The 16,773-nt window shown below is 41.3% G+C and overlaps 1 protein-coding gene across 1 annotated transcript in view; it reads left to right on the top strand.

The window, feature by feature from the left end:
- ATP8A1 (ATPase phospholipid transporting 8A1) overlaps positions 1 to 16,773 on the top strand; it is a 649,985-nt gene that overhangs the window by 408,273 nt on the left and 224,939 nt on the right. The window contains 3 exon segments of the mRNA XM_030191344.1: positions 4,034 to 4,103; positions 4,919 to 5,003; positions 8,049 to 8,188. Of these exon segments, the coding sequence (XP_030047204.1) occupies positions 4,034 to 4,103; positions 4,919 to 5,003; positions 8,049 to 8,188 (295 nt within the window).

The following is a 16,773-nucleotide window of genomic DNA, read 5'->3' as shown; positions in this document are numbered from 1 at the left end:
GGACTGATGAACACGAGCCGGTTCGGGCGGGAAGAGGGCCGCGCATGGGCACGCGAGGACTAGCAAAGGCCTTTGCTAGTGAAGTTTCTGATTGGAGGGGCTGCCGTGGACGTCACCCATCAGTGAGAACAATCAGCCTGCTGTCCTCGGAGAATACCTTCTACAGGTATGTAGCATTCGCTTTCTCTCTGGTATGGGTGTGCAATACTGACTTTATGCTACTGCTGGTCATTCCCCCCCCCCCCCCCCCCCCCCCAAGTAAAGTGTTCTGTTTCTGACACTCTTTTTTTGAAGAAGTGCTTGCAGAAGTTAGGGTCCTGGTTAGCACAAATAGGTTGAAGTTAAATGTAGGGAAAACGCAGATATTGTTATTGACGAATCGTTCACATCCAGAGCGCTGGCCCGGTGTGTTCAGCTGTGCAGATACTGAGATTGTTTTTGCCACTGATTGTAAATATCCTGAAGTTCTATTAGACTCAAAACTAACTTGCATAAGAAAAGCTTTCAGGTTAAGATTATTAACGTGTTTGAAGAATTTGTTATCTGAAGTAAATTTCCAGACAGTTTTTCAAGTTTTGGTATTTATCTGTTCTAGATTACTGTAACTCACTATACTTAGGCCTCTCTAAATCAGTGATTCATTCTCTTCAAATTGTACAAAATTCTGCTGCTAGGCTTCTGATAGGTTTGTCGAAATCTGATGACATTACATCAGCTTTGAAAGATTTGCACTGGCTTCCTGTGCTTTGGCGGATTAGATTTAAGGTGTTGACCTTGATTTTTAAGGCCTTGAGCAATGATGTACCCCTTGCATTAGCTTCATCTTTAAGATTTTATCAGCCATCTCGTAGTTTACATTCTGCGGATGAATGTTTATTGGATATTCCTTCCATTAAGTGTATTAGATTTGAAGCTAACCATTCAGCAATGCTTCAGATTCTGGGTGCATTTCTTTGGAATTCTTTGCCTGTGAACTTAGGCATTATAACTTTGATCCTTCTTTTTGCCCAGGCTTTTTCAGTTTAGCATGAGTATTAGGCTTGCAGCCACAAGTTTCTAGTCATGTTAAGGGGAGTTCATTTGGTGATTCTTCGTTGCAATTTTTGTAGTTTCTGCTTTGCTTTTTGTTTTTGTGTCTTTTATTGTGTACTAGTAAAAAAAAGGCCCGTTTCGAAAAAAAAATGAAACGGGCGCTAGCATGTGGTTTTTTTTTTTCTTTTTCTGTTTGATATTAAGGGATATAAATTTTTTAGGGATCCCTTGCAGGCAGGCAGGAGGAGGAGTAGATATGGGTTGGTTTGAGTGTGGAATGTGGGTGGTGTTCTGTAGTGGGGGGAGGGGGTTGTGGGAGTCTCTTTGTGTCTGTAAGAGAGAGATGTTGGTTTTTACTGTTTCAGTTTCTGTATTAAGGGGGTTGGGGGAGAGAGTATGTGTGTATGAGTGTGAAAGCAAGATGCTGTCTGTCCATGGCAGTGTGTGGCATTTTGGGGGGTGGGGAGTTTGGTTGTATGTATGTGTGTTAGTGAGTGATACTGATTGTCCATATTAGATATGTTTGTTTGTTTTTTTTGTGGCTGGTAGGGGGTGATTGCGTGTGAGTGTGAGACAGTAATCTGAATTCAGCAGGGCAGTCTGATGTGCTATTTGTAGGCACTTGTATTTTTGATGAGACCGGAGGAATCCATTGCAGGCAGGCAGGAGGTGGAGTAGATATGGGTTTGTTTCGAGTGTGGAATGTGGGTGGCGTTCTGTAGGGGGGGGGGGCTGAGGGCGCATGTGTCTGGAAGTCTCCATTGCAGGCTCTGAATTCTGCACGGCACTCAGGTGGGCTGTTTGTATGTGCTTAAAGTTTTCATTAAACCGGAGTGATGTTTGTTTTCTTTGGGGGGGGGTTGTGCACCGGAGGGTACCGTTTGGGTGCTTTTTGTTTGGGGGGGTGGATTGGTTAGAGTGTGGAATGTGGGTGGCGTTCTGTAGGGGGGGCAGGGCTGAGGGCGCATGTGTCTGGAGGTCTCCGTTGTAGACACTGAATTCTGCACGGCACTCAGGTTTGCTGTTTGTATGTACTTAAAGTTTTCATTAATCCGGAGGGATCCTTTTGGCTGTTGTTTGTTGGGGGGGGGGGGGGGGGGGGTTGTGCGCCGGAGGGATGCTTTTGTCTGCTTTTTGTTTGTGTGTGTGTGTGTGGGGGGGCTAAGCGCGGTTAGTGTGCACGGGTGGCTGTAGTGATTCAACGGGTCAGCGATCCCTTGTAAGTTGTTTGTCAGCTGGTTTTCATAGGTCCTTGGTGCGTCTGTCGTCATGTTTCGTTGCATGGCAGCGGGTTGGTGATCCCATTCGTTCAGTGTCAGTGCTCCGCCCTCGACGTCATCACGTTTGATGCGTGGGCGGGGCAGACACTCATGGCTAGAAAGTGGTCTCTGCCGCCTCACTTTTAGAATGTTGGGAAAGTGAGGCTTCATTAGAACGTTGGAGGTGCGTTTTATATAGAGAGATGTTCCTGATGTATACCGCCTAGAATTTCAAATAAAATAAATAATTTGCCAGCGCTTATGTTTCCAGTGCTTACGTTGCTTCCAATTTTCTTCATTTGGGTCCTTTTTCCATTCTTTAAAGAATGCAATTTTGCCTCTTTCACTTCGTCTTTTAGGCATGCAATCTTCCAACATCTTCATGGGCTATTTTCTGTCCTTCCATTCTTAAAATGACATGCAGTGACATAGGAAATATTTCAAACATATACAAATCCCTACTGCACAACCCTCTGGAATACCACTTGATGGCATAAAAGTATGTCTATTGTTATATAGTGCAAGTACTTATAGCCACATGGAGGGGCTCATAGCCATAATCAAACCAGAAAAATGCCTACATTTTTGGTTCAATTATGGCTTTGAGCTGGACTTTCATACTCAACATGTCCATCTGTAAGTACTATTTTTTGGAAAAAAATAAATGTCTCAGGGAAAACCAGAGAAAAACAAGCCATCTGTGTGGCAGCATTCCTAGTGAACTGGCCACACCTACATCTCAGCAGTGCAGAGGAGCAGCTAAGTGGTCAGTGCAGTGGACTTCACATAAAGGGACCCAGATACAAATCTAATATAAATCTCTTCATATTGTATGGTGAGCCCTCCAGGATCAGAGAAAACCTACCATACCTAAGGATCCACCACTACAATAGCGCCCAGGCTTGCAGATCACTTATATTTTTAGGAACTGGAGGTATTTCTATGTTCCAGGATTGCTCACATATTTGTACTGAAGTGGAAATTGAACCTGGGTCCCATTGTTCATGGTCCACTGCACTGACCACTAGGTTACTTTCTTCTGCTTTCTTAGGAATGGCCATAATATCTGGAGCTGTCATGAAGCCTCGTAAATACAGTCACTTTCACATCTGTGGGAGGTGGGATGGAGTCAGTGACCACTGATGCCTTAATCCCTCCAGTGGTCAGCTGGTCAGTTAGGACACCCTTTTTTGACTTAGTCATTACTGAAACAGGTGTAGATAAAAATTTACTTTTTTGCCCTGGACCTTTTTTTTTCTGTTCCATTGCTGAAAATGTCCTGATTTTAAGCCTGCTCATCTCCAACACACCCCCTTGCAATTTAGATGAACTGTGGAAGTAAATATCCCAATTCTGAGTTTCAAAAATTGCAACTTGAGACATTTTTTTGTGAGATTAGTGTCCATCTGCCACTTTGTGCTACTTTTGAGATATTTTTATCTTTTGAAAATGAGCGCCATAGATGGGTGGTTTTCAAAAGGCTGATTTGTGGGGGTGGGAAAAAACATTTTTGTCTTGGAATCAACTTTAAATATTTTCCTCCCTGTAGTAAACATATTAAAATAAAACCTGGCTTCATTTTTCTCATTGCTAGGAGAGTTAGCAGACTCTTAAGTTCTTAAACTTGAAGAATTTCTCCAAACCATTGTAGAAACTCATTATTTTATGCAAGTAATCTTTCATAGAAGAGTCAGCAAACATTATCTGTTTTAGGTGAAACTGAACTTTTTTTCTTTTTTCAGCAATAGGAAAAGAATGTCAGTGATAGTTCGTAATGCTGCTGGAAAATTAAGATTGTACTGCAAAGGAGCTGTAAGCATGAGTATTACTATTTATACTGTGACTTAACTTTATTGATTTGTTTTTCAAGATTTGCTTAAATGACAATGATTCTGAGGAAAGTTATGTTGTGCAAGTGCCCTGGAAGAGATGGAAGGAGAATGTTGGGTGAAGCTTTCAACTTTGGAGTCTTTACTGTATTGTAAAACTGTTTATGTCAGGACTGATTTGATAGGCAAAATGAAGAGAACACCATCTCCTACAGACAGTCACAGAAAAATAACAAAAGCTGATTAAAAAAAATGCAATTTAATGTTCTTTTAATCATGCCATTTAAATTTTTGCAGACATGCTAATTTTTTTTAAATTATGACATTGAATAGATCTTTCTATCCATTTCTTTTTACCAGTTGATTGATTTCCAGTTTTTTCATGAAAAGTGCCATTCATTATCTTTGTGCTATCATGGAGTAGACTTGTGTCTGAATGCTAAAATTGCAACCTTTGGTGGCCTAGAGGCATGTCTGCAAGTCCTCTATTTTTTTTTATATTGCTGGGCCAAAACTATGGATCTCATTGCCATTATAGTTGAGAGCAGTTAGGAGCACTGAAATATTTAAAACGTCATTTTGAAAGGCACTTGTTCCGATCTTTAATTCAGAGTAGTTTATATAGGTCATCCAAAACTCCCATCAAAAAGTTTTGGTTTACTAAGGCTCTTCTTCACTTTTACTTCTATGGGGAAAAAAGCTTAACAAATCAGACCTTAAATGACAAGCATCAATAGAAACCTGCTTTTCCTCTAATTGCTTAAATAGACTATAACTTGATCTTTTATTTCCTTCTAGGACACAGTAATTTATGAACGTCTAGCTGAAAGTTCAAAATATAAAGAAATTACTTTAAAACATCTAGAACAGTTTGCTACTGAAGGTAAGTTTGCCACTGAAGATTATATAGGTACCTGTCTTACTGCAAAGTACTTAAATGTATTTGCAGCAAGCTAAACTCAGTGAGGCCATCCTCTATTGCAAATAATACAAATCATTTGAATTTTATCAGGTATGTTTCACTGGAGTAACTAAAATGTAGAACATTTAAAAGTGAGTCCAAGTAGCAAGTACTAGAATCTTCATATGCCTGTCAGTATTTAATTGTGCCAAGAGTGCTTAAAATCTAAGGGGTCCTTTTACAAAGGTGTGCTAGTGTTTTAGTGCACTCTAAATGCTAGAGACACCCCCGTAGAAATATTGAGCATCGCTAACATTATTTTTAACGCATTTTATAAACACTAGCACACCTTTGTAAAAGGGCTCCAATGTTTGCATTCGAGATAGTGGAAGATGAACTGACTTAACCAAGATCTCATGTATAGCCTGTCATCATACTGTCAGGCCCCTTGAGGAAGTACCCACCCCAGTTCCTCCTCATCTCCCTACCCTTAGTTACCTCTCCTACTTCTACCTCCCAGTAACTACAACAGATTCTTTATCCTGACTTCGGTGTCATGTCTGTCTTAGTATAGTGAAACCAGTAATCTCTGCACTTACTAAAATTAGGTATTCTTATACTGGGCTGAGGAATCAATGAGCTCTTCTTCCGTCAGCAAGATCTAAACTCCATGCCCCTCAAGTCCAGTTACAAGCACCCAGTGTAGCTGGCCTCCTCTCTGGTCCACTCTGTGCCAGTGTTGCTGTGCCGTAATTGGTCGGGGAACTGCGCTTCTATTATTTGTCTGTCTGTCTTGTTCCCTGAGAAACTTAGCTTCTCTTAGAATCTGGTGGGCCTCTTGAGGTGTCACCCTATGCAAGTTATATGCCGTTGCAGAGGAGAGCCCAAAGGGTAGTGCCATCTATTATCAGGTAGTATGAACATTAGGGCACCTGACTGTGTCTCTAAATTCCCTTTGTTTCTGAAATGTGGTGGCAGAAATGTCTAAATATTTCCATATGTGCTTTTCTCACTGAATGTGTCCCATCTTCCTCGTAGCTTGCAGCAAGCAATTCTGTGACTGGAAATCATAGAAAACATGTAACTATGTCCCTAGGCCGATTTAAAGGTTTTAGGTCCAAGTACACATTGTGCCTACCCAAACTCAATGCAGGGGAGCTCATCTTATACCCTATCAGCCAAGAAAAACTGATAGCAGATTTTTTTGCATCAAGTCAGCAGTACTTTGCTCCTGGGTAGCCTTCAGCATTCCCTGCACTCTGACCATTCCTTTGGGTTTGGTTTTCATTGTCCTCCAATTTAACAGAATGTCCTCCTGTCTACTCTCCATTTCTGCATAGTTGTTTTTTTTTTTTTTCGCAGTTCTTCCATTTCAGTATTGTGATAAATAACTTGTTCCTCAAAATCATGATATTTGCCCCTTATCCTCTGTTTTATGATGCGTCCTATCCAAGTCAGCATGTATATGTTTCTTTATGCTAGTGATCACCGACTTTAATTCTTCCATCCAGGCCTTCGTTTCCATGAGGCTGGCTGATTGGGGCTGTGCCCTTCTGCCAAGTGCTCTGCCTGTTTGCCTGATGCAGCCTCCTCACTCATTGCCACCATTTCACTTGGCCCATTCAGTTGCATCCAAATTTGAATAGGTATAAGCCTTCAGATCTGTGAGGTTTTTCTTCCCAGCCATCAGCTACAGATACTTGCTGACCTGTTCTGACAACACCAAAAGGTAGGTTTTAGGGCAGAAGAAAGCTAAATGTAGCAATTTAACGGGGGTTTCAGGTGCTACACACTCCTATGCTGCCATCTACTGAAGACATCACATGCTCTACTCCTCTGAGCGATGTTTTTGATTGGTAAAGAGTGTGGGTTTGTTTTATCTATAGTATGATGTTTTTATTTTATTTCTTTTATTTATTTTATTTCAAGTTCACAATAACACTAATATAACACTTGGCAAGAAATAATAGTGCCCCTTATAATTGAAATCCTTCAAAATGATTATATTGTCTTGTTATACAAACTAGTAACCAATAATGTTCTTGGTATACTTGATCATAAGACTTTGGCAATATATCCTTTACATATGTAGGAGTGCATTGAGAAGATCATTAAGGAATACAATTGAAAATCATAAACAACGTGGAAGACTGAGTGGACAATAGAGTGATGAACATTGTATTGCCAAAGTTTTATGGTCAAGTGTACCAAGAACATTATTGGTTACTAGTTTGTATAACAAAACAATAGAATCATTTTGAAGGATTTCAGTTATAAGGACCTATGCAAGCAAATGGATATTGTGAAACAGGGATATGGTTTGTTATGAGATTTATTGTATAAGGTTAAGAAGAAATATATTTTATACAAATTTATAATAAATATTGGAAATATCTATTCTTGGTAAATACTTGGTGATTAACACAAGAAAGAATAGTGATGTGTAAACCCAACACTGCTAATTATTGTACCTAAGAAATAATAGTGTACATAATATACAACCACCCTAATTTTAAAATCCACAATATGGAAGAGGCGAAGATACTGATTGGAGAAACTACTCAGAAAAATAAAAGTAAAGGCTTAAACAGACAGGATTATGAAGCCCTATACTAAATCTATTCAGGGTTAACAGTCCTAAGCAGTTGACGCTTCTGTAGAATTCTCTTAAGAACAAAAGCAACTTTGATTATTCAAAAAAAAATATATATATATACACACACACACACACACTTGACATTGTTATACCACATTGAATATTTTCAATGAAACTTGTTTGATGTTTTATTGTTATATTTTACATCATTGGTATGTCTATAGTGAGAGGCAGTTAATCAGATAATTGGTCAATTAACTATTTTTAACTTTTATTTTCTAATTTTTATCCTTTTAACTTCTTTGATCTCTCTTTTATCCTCCTGGTAAAGGCAAGACTAAAGCTGCTTCCTCCAAGTCCTTACCAAAGCCATAAATAGGTTTATAATCTCAGGCAGTGCATATTTATTGCTGCTGTATGTTGACTCGTAGGTTTAAGAACACTGTGTTTTGCTGTTGTGGAGATTTCAGAAAATATCTATCAAGAGTGGCTGAATGATTACAATCGAGCCTCAACCTCTGTACAGAACAGAGCACTCAAACTTGAAGAGTGTTATGAATTAATAGAAAAGGTAAGTAGATTTTCTGTATTGATTAAGGTCTGGGTTTTTTAAATGGTTGCTACTTTTTGTTGAATTTGGAATAATGACTTTTAGCTCATCCTTGCCAATTTTGTGATACAAGATATTCATGTAATGTAAAATAGGATTAGTCTAACTGCAGCAGCTACTTTTCTGTACCATGATTTGAACTAAAATAGTTGTGCACACAGTTTTTTTTAGATGCATTCAGATTGGTATAGGTTGGATAAGGAAGATTTCACCATTTTTTGCAGTTAGTAAATAAAGGGTTAGATGAAATCCTCAGTGGCTCTGAGTTGGTATTAGACCTCAAGGTCCTGTCTACTGGAATTAATTTTGCCATATTGATTTTGGTTAAAATTAATTCTTCTGTTAGTCTAAATTGCATTGATTACCATATAAAAGCAAAGCCATTACTAGCTTAAATATAATTATCAATGTAGTAGTTATTTCCATATAATTGGTAAGATCTTTGTAGCCAGTGCTTTTTTCCAGAAGTATGTGTATAGCCTCAATTATATATGATATGCAACAGTGTACAATTTTGTTGATCACAGCACTAGCATAAGTTGGAAGGAGAGAATCCATCATTGTACATCTTTTGCAATGTCTACAAGATCCTGTGATGTAGAAATTACATTGGTAATAGCAGCAGAAGAAAGAGCTGACCGTACCAGATTATACATGGTCAATAATTCTGTTGTCACATGAAAGTGGTAAAACTTACGGGGGGTGTTTTGTTATTAATTTTGTATTCTGAAAAGCCTGAGAAGTTATCTATCGATAAAAAAAAGGCAGTAGAAAGATATTGGCATATGCTGATACTTTATTCTCCAGATGTTGAATTTTGATACCTTCAATATTTATTTATTAGGATTTATTTACTGCCTTTTTGAAGGAATTCACTCAAGGCGGTGTACAGTAAGAATAAATCAAACGAGCAATAGACAATTACAGCAGTAAAAATATTCAAAAACAATACAAAGTATGGCATGGTATACTATTTACAATGTTAACATAATACGTAATAGAACATTATAATTGATAGTGAAGGGTAAAGCAACATATAGATAGGTAAGAAAGTAGGAAGAGTTAGAAAGTAAGGTGATTGATTTAAAGAAAGTTGCACATGAGGTCAGAGAAATGATTAAATATCTAGCTAGGGTAGGAGTGGATAAACATGTCCTGCTGCAGTGTATTGGTAGCATTCATATAACTATTAAGGTTTAAGTTCTAAATAGAAAAGAAAAGGGGATAATGGGCACCCTTGATGAGTGCTCCAAACCATTTCATTACTCAAAACAAGTAATTTCATTCCACCCTGTCAAACGCCTTCTCAGCATCTAGTGATAGGATAATGACAGAATGTATCTTGATCTTAGCTACTCTAGATTACTGATGAAACAGATGCATGTTATTAGTCTACCCAGTATAAATGCAGCTTGAGTGGAGTGAATAACTTTACCTATTACCTTAATATAAAACTCTTGGAAAGCAGCTAACACTGGTTTATCACATGGTAGGCAGTAGTGCAGACCCGCACTACTGTTTCCTATGTTAAATAAGCAGCCCTTATGGTAAAAAAAACTTCTGTGAGAGTGACATGGTTGGGTGGAGGTATGGCCAACTGTAACAGGTAGAGCAGGGATCAGTACAGTCTGACCCCTCGAGCAAATTCCCCAACACCTCCACAAAACAACCTGACACGCCAGTCAAGTTTCTTTACACCCCCCATCAACTTTTCTGTCACCAATCGACCCCTCCATCCACCCAATCAACTTCTTCTACCTTCCAAATTGTAACCAGGTACCTCTAGGTGCAGCCAAAGATAGAACAATCTCCTCTAGCCACAGGCTCCTGGTACAGTCAAGAAAACAATGTCCAACCGCAACTTCAATCTTAAGGACTTTATTCCATGCAGGTTTCTAGTAGACCTGATACACAGTTCCAACAGCAGCATTCACCTTCAATCTTAAGCACATAAAAGCCACCTGAAAGTGTGTGGCAAATAGTCCCCTTTAAGCAGTAGGCTATCAGCACATACCAGGATTTAATACAGGCTCACAGTCGGCTCCAGTCTGGGCTCCTTATCCAGTGCACAATAAGCAGTAGTTCAATTCCAAATAGAAGCAGTTCTTTCAGTTCATCATCACAGTTAAATCACCAAGCAGCAGTTTCTACCTTCTACTCTCTTTACCTTCAGGAGAGTGCAATACTTTAGGGACTCCTCATACCCAAGGGATTTCACCCTGCATCAGCTTCACTGATAAATTCAATACTTTAGGGACCTCCCTTACTCAAGGATTTTCAGCCTGCAAATACTTTTGGGACTTCCTCACGCCCAAGGAATTTCAGCCTGCTTCAGTACTTTAGGGACCTCTCTTACCCAAGGGTTTTCAGCCTGCAACTGCTTCTCTCTCTCTCTCTGCTTTTCTCCTGGGACTCCTTCCCACCTGCCTAATCAGTCCCTGGCTTCTACTACCACAACCAATCATTCTCCTTCCATTAGCTTCCCCCACACCCATACCAGCTGAGTTGAGCATTAGACTAATGATGAGCTCCTGCACACAGGGTTTCCTATCTCTCTTTTCCCCTAGTGGCAGCCAATCTACACATCCTGCCAGCTTACACCCATGTCTTCCCCTATTGCAGCTAGGAGTCCAGTCCGGGTTCTTCATCTCACCCCCTGGCTCCTTGCTTGCCATGCCTTCTGGGACTTGTATTTCAGATTGAAACTGCCTTAACCCAACTATCCTGAATGTGACTTTATCACAAAATACAAAACCTCACAACTCTAGCAAAAAAATCCCAACCCCCTGCACATAATCCTGGCCCTCCCATATCCTGTCCTCCCCCAACCACTGACACTCTGCCCCCCCCCCCCCCCCCCCAGACCTACAGGGTGATCTGATGTGCCCATAATTGCAGCCACCAGCAGCAGCGGTCCCTCTCTGCCTCTGTATTGCTCCATAGTACAACCTCACTTTGAGTTCTACGTTCGGTTCTGGTCACCATATCTTAAAAAAGATATAGCGGAATTAGAAAAGATTCAAAGAAGAGTCACTAAAATGATAAAGGGAATGGAACTCCTCTCATATGAGGAAAGGCTAAAGAGGTTAGGTTTCTTCAGCTTGGAAAAGAGACAGTTGAGAGAAAATATGATTGTGATCTACAAAATTCTGAGTGGTGTAGAACGAGTAGAAATGAATCAATATTTTACTTGGACTAGGGGACACTCAATTTAAATTACATGGAAATACTTTCAAAACAAATAGGCAGAAATATTTTTTCACTCAGCAAATAGTTAAATTCTAGAACTCTTTGCCAGAGGATTGTAGTAACAGCAGTTAGCATATCTGGCTTTAAAAAAAGGTTTGGACAAGTTCCTGGAGGAAAAATCCATAGTCTGTTATTGAGGTAGACATGGGGAAGCCACTGCATGCCCTGGGACTGGTAGCATTGAATGTTGTTACTATTTGGGTTTCTTGTTTTTGTTTTGTTTTTTTATGACAATAAACAGGTACAGAATCATTCAACCTCATAAACAGCAGCAATATAATAAGGAGAGCAATGGAACCAAACTGTAAAAAGCAACAACAAGAGCATTTCCCCCAGTTACATTCTAAAGGGAACATCAAATGTTATTCACAAGTGTTTGCCCCTGCCATTGGACTTTTTATTAATGAATAGGCTAAACCAATCATTCCCCACACCAACACACCCAATCCATCCATAAACACACCATCACATACAAACCAATATGCATTCATACTCCATACCCCATACAATCCCTCATCCCCCAGTCCCCCGCCCCTGTGTACCCAGAAAGTGTTCAGTTAGGCATGATATGTGCAGTGTAACTGTCTAAAAATCTACGCCACAGAGCTATGTAACAGCATTTTGTCATTGTTGACTTTTTTTGATGTGCATGAATTTCAAAGAAGGCATGTTCTTGCACGTTAGCTAGCCATTGCCGTAGTGGCGGGGATTCGTCTGATACCCAGTAAGACAATATCAGCTTCTTAACCAGTAAAATAATATTTTTTAAAAAAAAGCGTCTCTTGAGGTGTTGTGAAGCCCTGTGCTATCAGGGGCTCCTGTAGTCCCAAAGGTAGAGAGCTATCGTCCCAAAGAGAGAGAGCCATAGTCCCACTCAGGGGTACACATGAGCATTGTGGCCAGAACCGCAAGAATTTGGCGCCACAAAACTAAGGAGTCACATTCCAAAAATGATTGTACCAGTGTTCTCGGGGCATGTTTATATTTGAGGCAAGTCCCATCCTCCCACAAGCCAAAACTCACCCCCTTTTCTCTGGATAAGTACGCTCTATGTAAAATTTTGTATTGTATTTCTTGCAATGGGACAGTTTTAACAAAGTCAGACGTCATGGCAAAGGATGATAAATATTGTCGTTCAAGGCAAGTCTGACCAAGATCTTTCTCCCAATTTGCCCTCAGTTTATGCATCCTATCTAAGGGCAAACTACTCTTCAAAAGCTTATACCAATAAGATAACTTATTAGAGGAAGCTGGCGTCTGAATAAGCAATCTGTCTGAAGACCCTAGGTCCCATCCGAGTCGATACTGACATGTCAGTGTCTTCCAGTATTGGCTGGTTTGAAGGTTGGAAAAGAAATGTTTGTGGGAATGGCCACACTGAGCCCGTATCTGGGAGAATGAAGGAAATGAGCCATCCCCCAGCTCACTAGTGATGGACTTACCCCCCCCCCCCCCCATTCTCCCAGTCTCGGAAAAACAGAGTGACCCCACCCAGTTGGAAGGTTTGCATTACCCTCCCAAGTGAGGAAAGGAGAGGCTTCCAGTCCACTTAGTCCGCCACCACCTCCAAGCTCGGCAAAGCAGTGCAGGAAACCTAACCTTTTGCTGGAGTGCTGGGTGTCTGCTGTCCTGTCCATGGAGCAAACTAATAAGCCCAAAGGGGGCACTGCATCCAAGAACCCAGTCAGGAGGGAAAACGTTCGCTACCCCGGTGATTGCCTTATGCACCCAGCGTAACAAAACCACCACATTGTAAAGCCAAATGTCTGAGACATTAAGCCCACCCTGTGGCTTGTCCAGTATCAACTTAGCCATCCCTGTTCTAGGGGATTTTCCCCTCCAAATAAATCTGGAGATAATCGATCTAAATTCACATTCATCCCTGTGGGATAGCCAAATCAGCATGGTTTGTAAAGCATACAGATGTTTAGGTACCATCACCATCTTGACCATTGCCACCCGACCCATCAAGGAAAGAGGGAGATCCTGTCATTTCTGGCAGAGTTTGGTGATTGTTTCAAGATGGCAGCTAATGTTGGTACTATAAAGTATCCGGGGGTCCATGTTCAGATAGATGCCCAGATACCTCATAGATATCTCCTTGGGAGATATGAAAAGAGCCTGCTGCCAGGAAACCTTCTGGTCGCCCACCAACAACAATAGCTCCAATTTAGCACAGTTAACCTGTAGCCTGTAGAGCTGGCCAAAGTCTGCAACTATTGCCAATGCAAGATCAAGATGTTTATTTGCTTGCTCTGAATATTATAAGATATCATCCATGAACAAGCTGATTTTGCATTCCTCCCCCCCCCCCCCCCAAGTTTTAATTCCACGCTAGTTAGCTTCCGATCGTATTTTAATGGCCAGGGGTTCTATAGCTAAAAGGAACAGAAGAGGAGTCATCGAGCACTCCTGGCGGGTTCTCTGCTATAATTCAAAGGAGGATGAAAGGCTTCCATTCACCATCAGCTGGGCCAAAGGGTTAGTATATAGGGCCTTTATCCAGTCAACAAACTTCCTATTCAACCCATACCATCCCAAGACCCAGAACAGATACTCCCACGATATGCTATTGAAAGCCTTCTCATGTCACAACCTGCTATAGTGACTGTGCTCCCCCTTCCCTCTATGGTCATGAATTGCCACCAAAAGACTCATAGAAGCATAGCATCCTGAGACAAAGCCCACCTGATCTGGATGCACCAAGGAAGGCAAATAAGTGTTAAGACGCTGTGCTAATTTGTCTGTATCATATTCAAAATTGATATAGACCTATAGGAGCCCACCTGCTCTGGATCCTTTCCAGTCTTCAGTAGGAGCACAACATGAGCTACATTCTTCTCAACTTAACTGTTATCTATGGCCAGGGCATTACACATAGAGTCCTGCAACTAGGTCCTGCAAGATACGATAATATTCGGGGCCTAACCCATCCAGGCTGAGGGCTTTTGTGAGTTTCAGTTGCTTGATAATTGCTAGGATCTCATCCTTGGTGAGCAGAGCATTTAAGACCTAAAGCTGCTCAGTTCACAAGAGCAGCACTGCCAGACTCTGAAAGAACCTATGTAAGGCCTCCTGATCTAGGTCCCGCCTGCCATACAGAGTTTTGTAAAATAAAATAAATTCCACAATCTGACGTTCATGTGCATATGCATGCCCTGAAGAGTCGTTAATACAGGCAATCACCTGCTTCTTTTTTAAAGGTCTAACTAAATTAGCCAACAGTTTCCCGGTGCGAAGCCCCCCCACACCTGTGAAGCTTATATCTCGAAGTATAAAGTTTGTTCTGCCTTCTGGTACAGGATTGTATCTATCTGCTTCTTGAGTTCTCCAAGTTGGCTTTGATTAACTGGGTCCATGGTCCTTATATGCCCTTTCTGTAAAGAACAATAGTTCTGGGTTAACTCTAGCAAGGCTTTATCCCTTTCCTGATTTTAATGTGTATTGTATGCCAGGATCTGCCCCATCAAGACCGCCTTAGAAGCGTTCCAAAAGACCACTGGTTCCACATCCGGAGTGCTGTTATGATGGAGGTAATCTTGGTGACTTATCACCCATTTGATAGAGACTTCACGTTCTATTCCAAGAGGCTTAGGTGATGGATCAGAAAATTCAGTCCCTTAGTATCATGCTCCTTCCCCTGCTGTTTTGAGGGTTTGAAGTCTATGGATGGGTCCACTGAGGTACTGAAATCTCCCCCCACTATCAGCATATAATCTGGGTAGCCTGCCAGTCTGTACAAAAGTTGTGAGAAAAACTTGTGATTATAGACATTGGGAACATAAGTATTATATAATAAGAGTTTTACCCCCCCCCCCCCCCTATAATTCTCCCAGCAGCATAATAAAACATCCCTCCTTGTCTTGAATTTGCTTGTGGATCTGGAAAAGGAGCTGCTTATGGAGAAAGTTTGCCACCCCCCTCTGATACCCGTTAAAGACCAAATAATACACCTCCCCCACCCACCCACTTTTCCATGTCCATAGAGGTTAGGTGAGTTTCCTGTATATAAGCAATCTTGGCATTTAGATATCCAAGCATCTTTGTGTGGTTTATGGGGGAATTGAAACCTGCCACATTCAGAATACCAGCTTCCAATTAGCCATACCAATAACACCAAAATGTTATACTCGACCTACTCGTATAAATACCGCCCTGAGACCCCCCCCCCCCCCCCAAGCTAGGCCCCCTTGTCCAGGCAAACATCACTTTCCGTGCAGGCACATCCAAGGTGACCAAGACCCTATGACACCAGCCAATATATGTAGCAGATCCTGTGGTATTCACCAGGTCCTCTCTCACACATCTCCCAGCCCCACTTGCAACTGTCTCATACCATTCACACACACGTATCCATAAACCACACAGATGCCACTGCACACATCACCCATGTAGAAAAGTCATCCCCACTAAACATCCTATCGCCATCAGTCCACCCTCTTCCCCCATCCCCCTTGCATCAAATGCACTCTGTTCCCTATATTGAGTGCCTCTCTCCAAATAGAGATCATCGTGCGCAATCTGTCACACAGGGTGGTCTTCCTCCAGATGTTTCGCCAGGTCAGCCCCTCAGTAAAAGGAACAGCTGGGTTAAACACAGATAAACAGGAGCAAGCATGGTTGAACAAGGCACAGATTTAGGCAAGGCTTTCCCTCTAGAGAAGCCGCCTTTGGTAAAAGACACAATAGGAGTCTCTGTCCGCATGACATAGAAGTCAGCACAGGAGAAGAGGAAGAACCCCCCCCCCCCCCCAAGAATCGCTTCAGTAAAGACCCGGGAACCATTCACCAACAATACCACGACCACGTGATTGTCCACCTGTGCCCTTACTCAGCATGTGTTTCCTACAAGGGATGTGAAAGAAAGAAATATAGTCCAAAACCATAGAGAGAAAAATCTTTTTTTTTCCAGTTTGAACTCAACATAGTCTCCACTCAATTTGAGCATAGCCAAGACGGGTGAGCAGAGATGAATTTACCTCAGGTAGGGTGGTTAAGTCACTCGACAAATACCTTGGCCTCATCTACTGTCTGCAGTAGAGTGGATTTTCCATCCTGCCAGATACAGAGTCTTGCAGGATGCACCAGCGCAAATTGGCCTGCTTTCTTATGGAGCAGAGTGCAATATGGTGACATAAGTTTTCTTTGTACTGCTAATTTGCTGAAGAAATCATTAAAGAGCAATACTCTTACTCCCTCATATTCCACTGGCCCCCCTGCTCAGTAAGCCTGGAAAATTTTTTCTTTCTCTCACCAATTAATATAGCAAGCAATCACAGACCTCGTGCAATTTTTTT

This window comes from Microcaecilia unicolor, chromosome 2, assembly GCF_901765095.1.
Source record: "Microcaecilia unicolor chromosome 2, aMicUni1.1, whole genome shotgun sequence".
NCBI lineage: Eukaryota > Metazoa > Chordata > Amphibia > Gymnophiona > Siphonopidae > Microcaecilia > Microcaecilia unicolor.
Note: the sequence above shows the minus strand (reverse complement) of the source record. Positions and strands in the feature narration are given on the sequence as shown.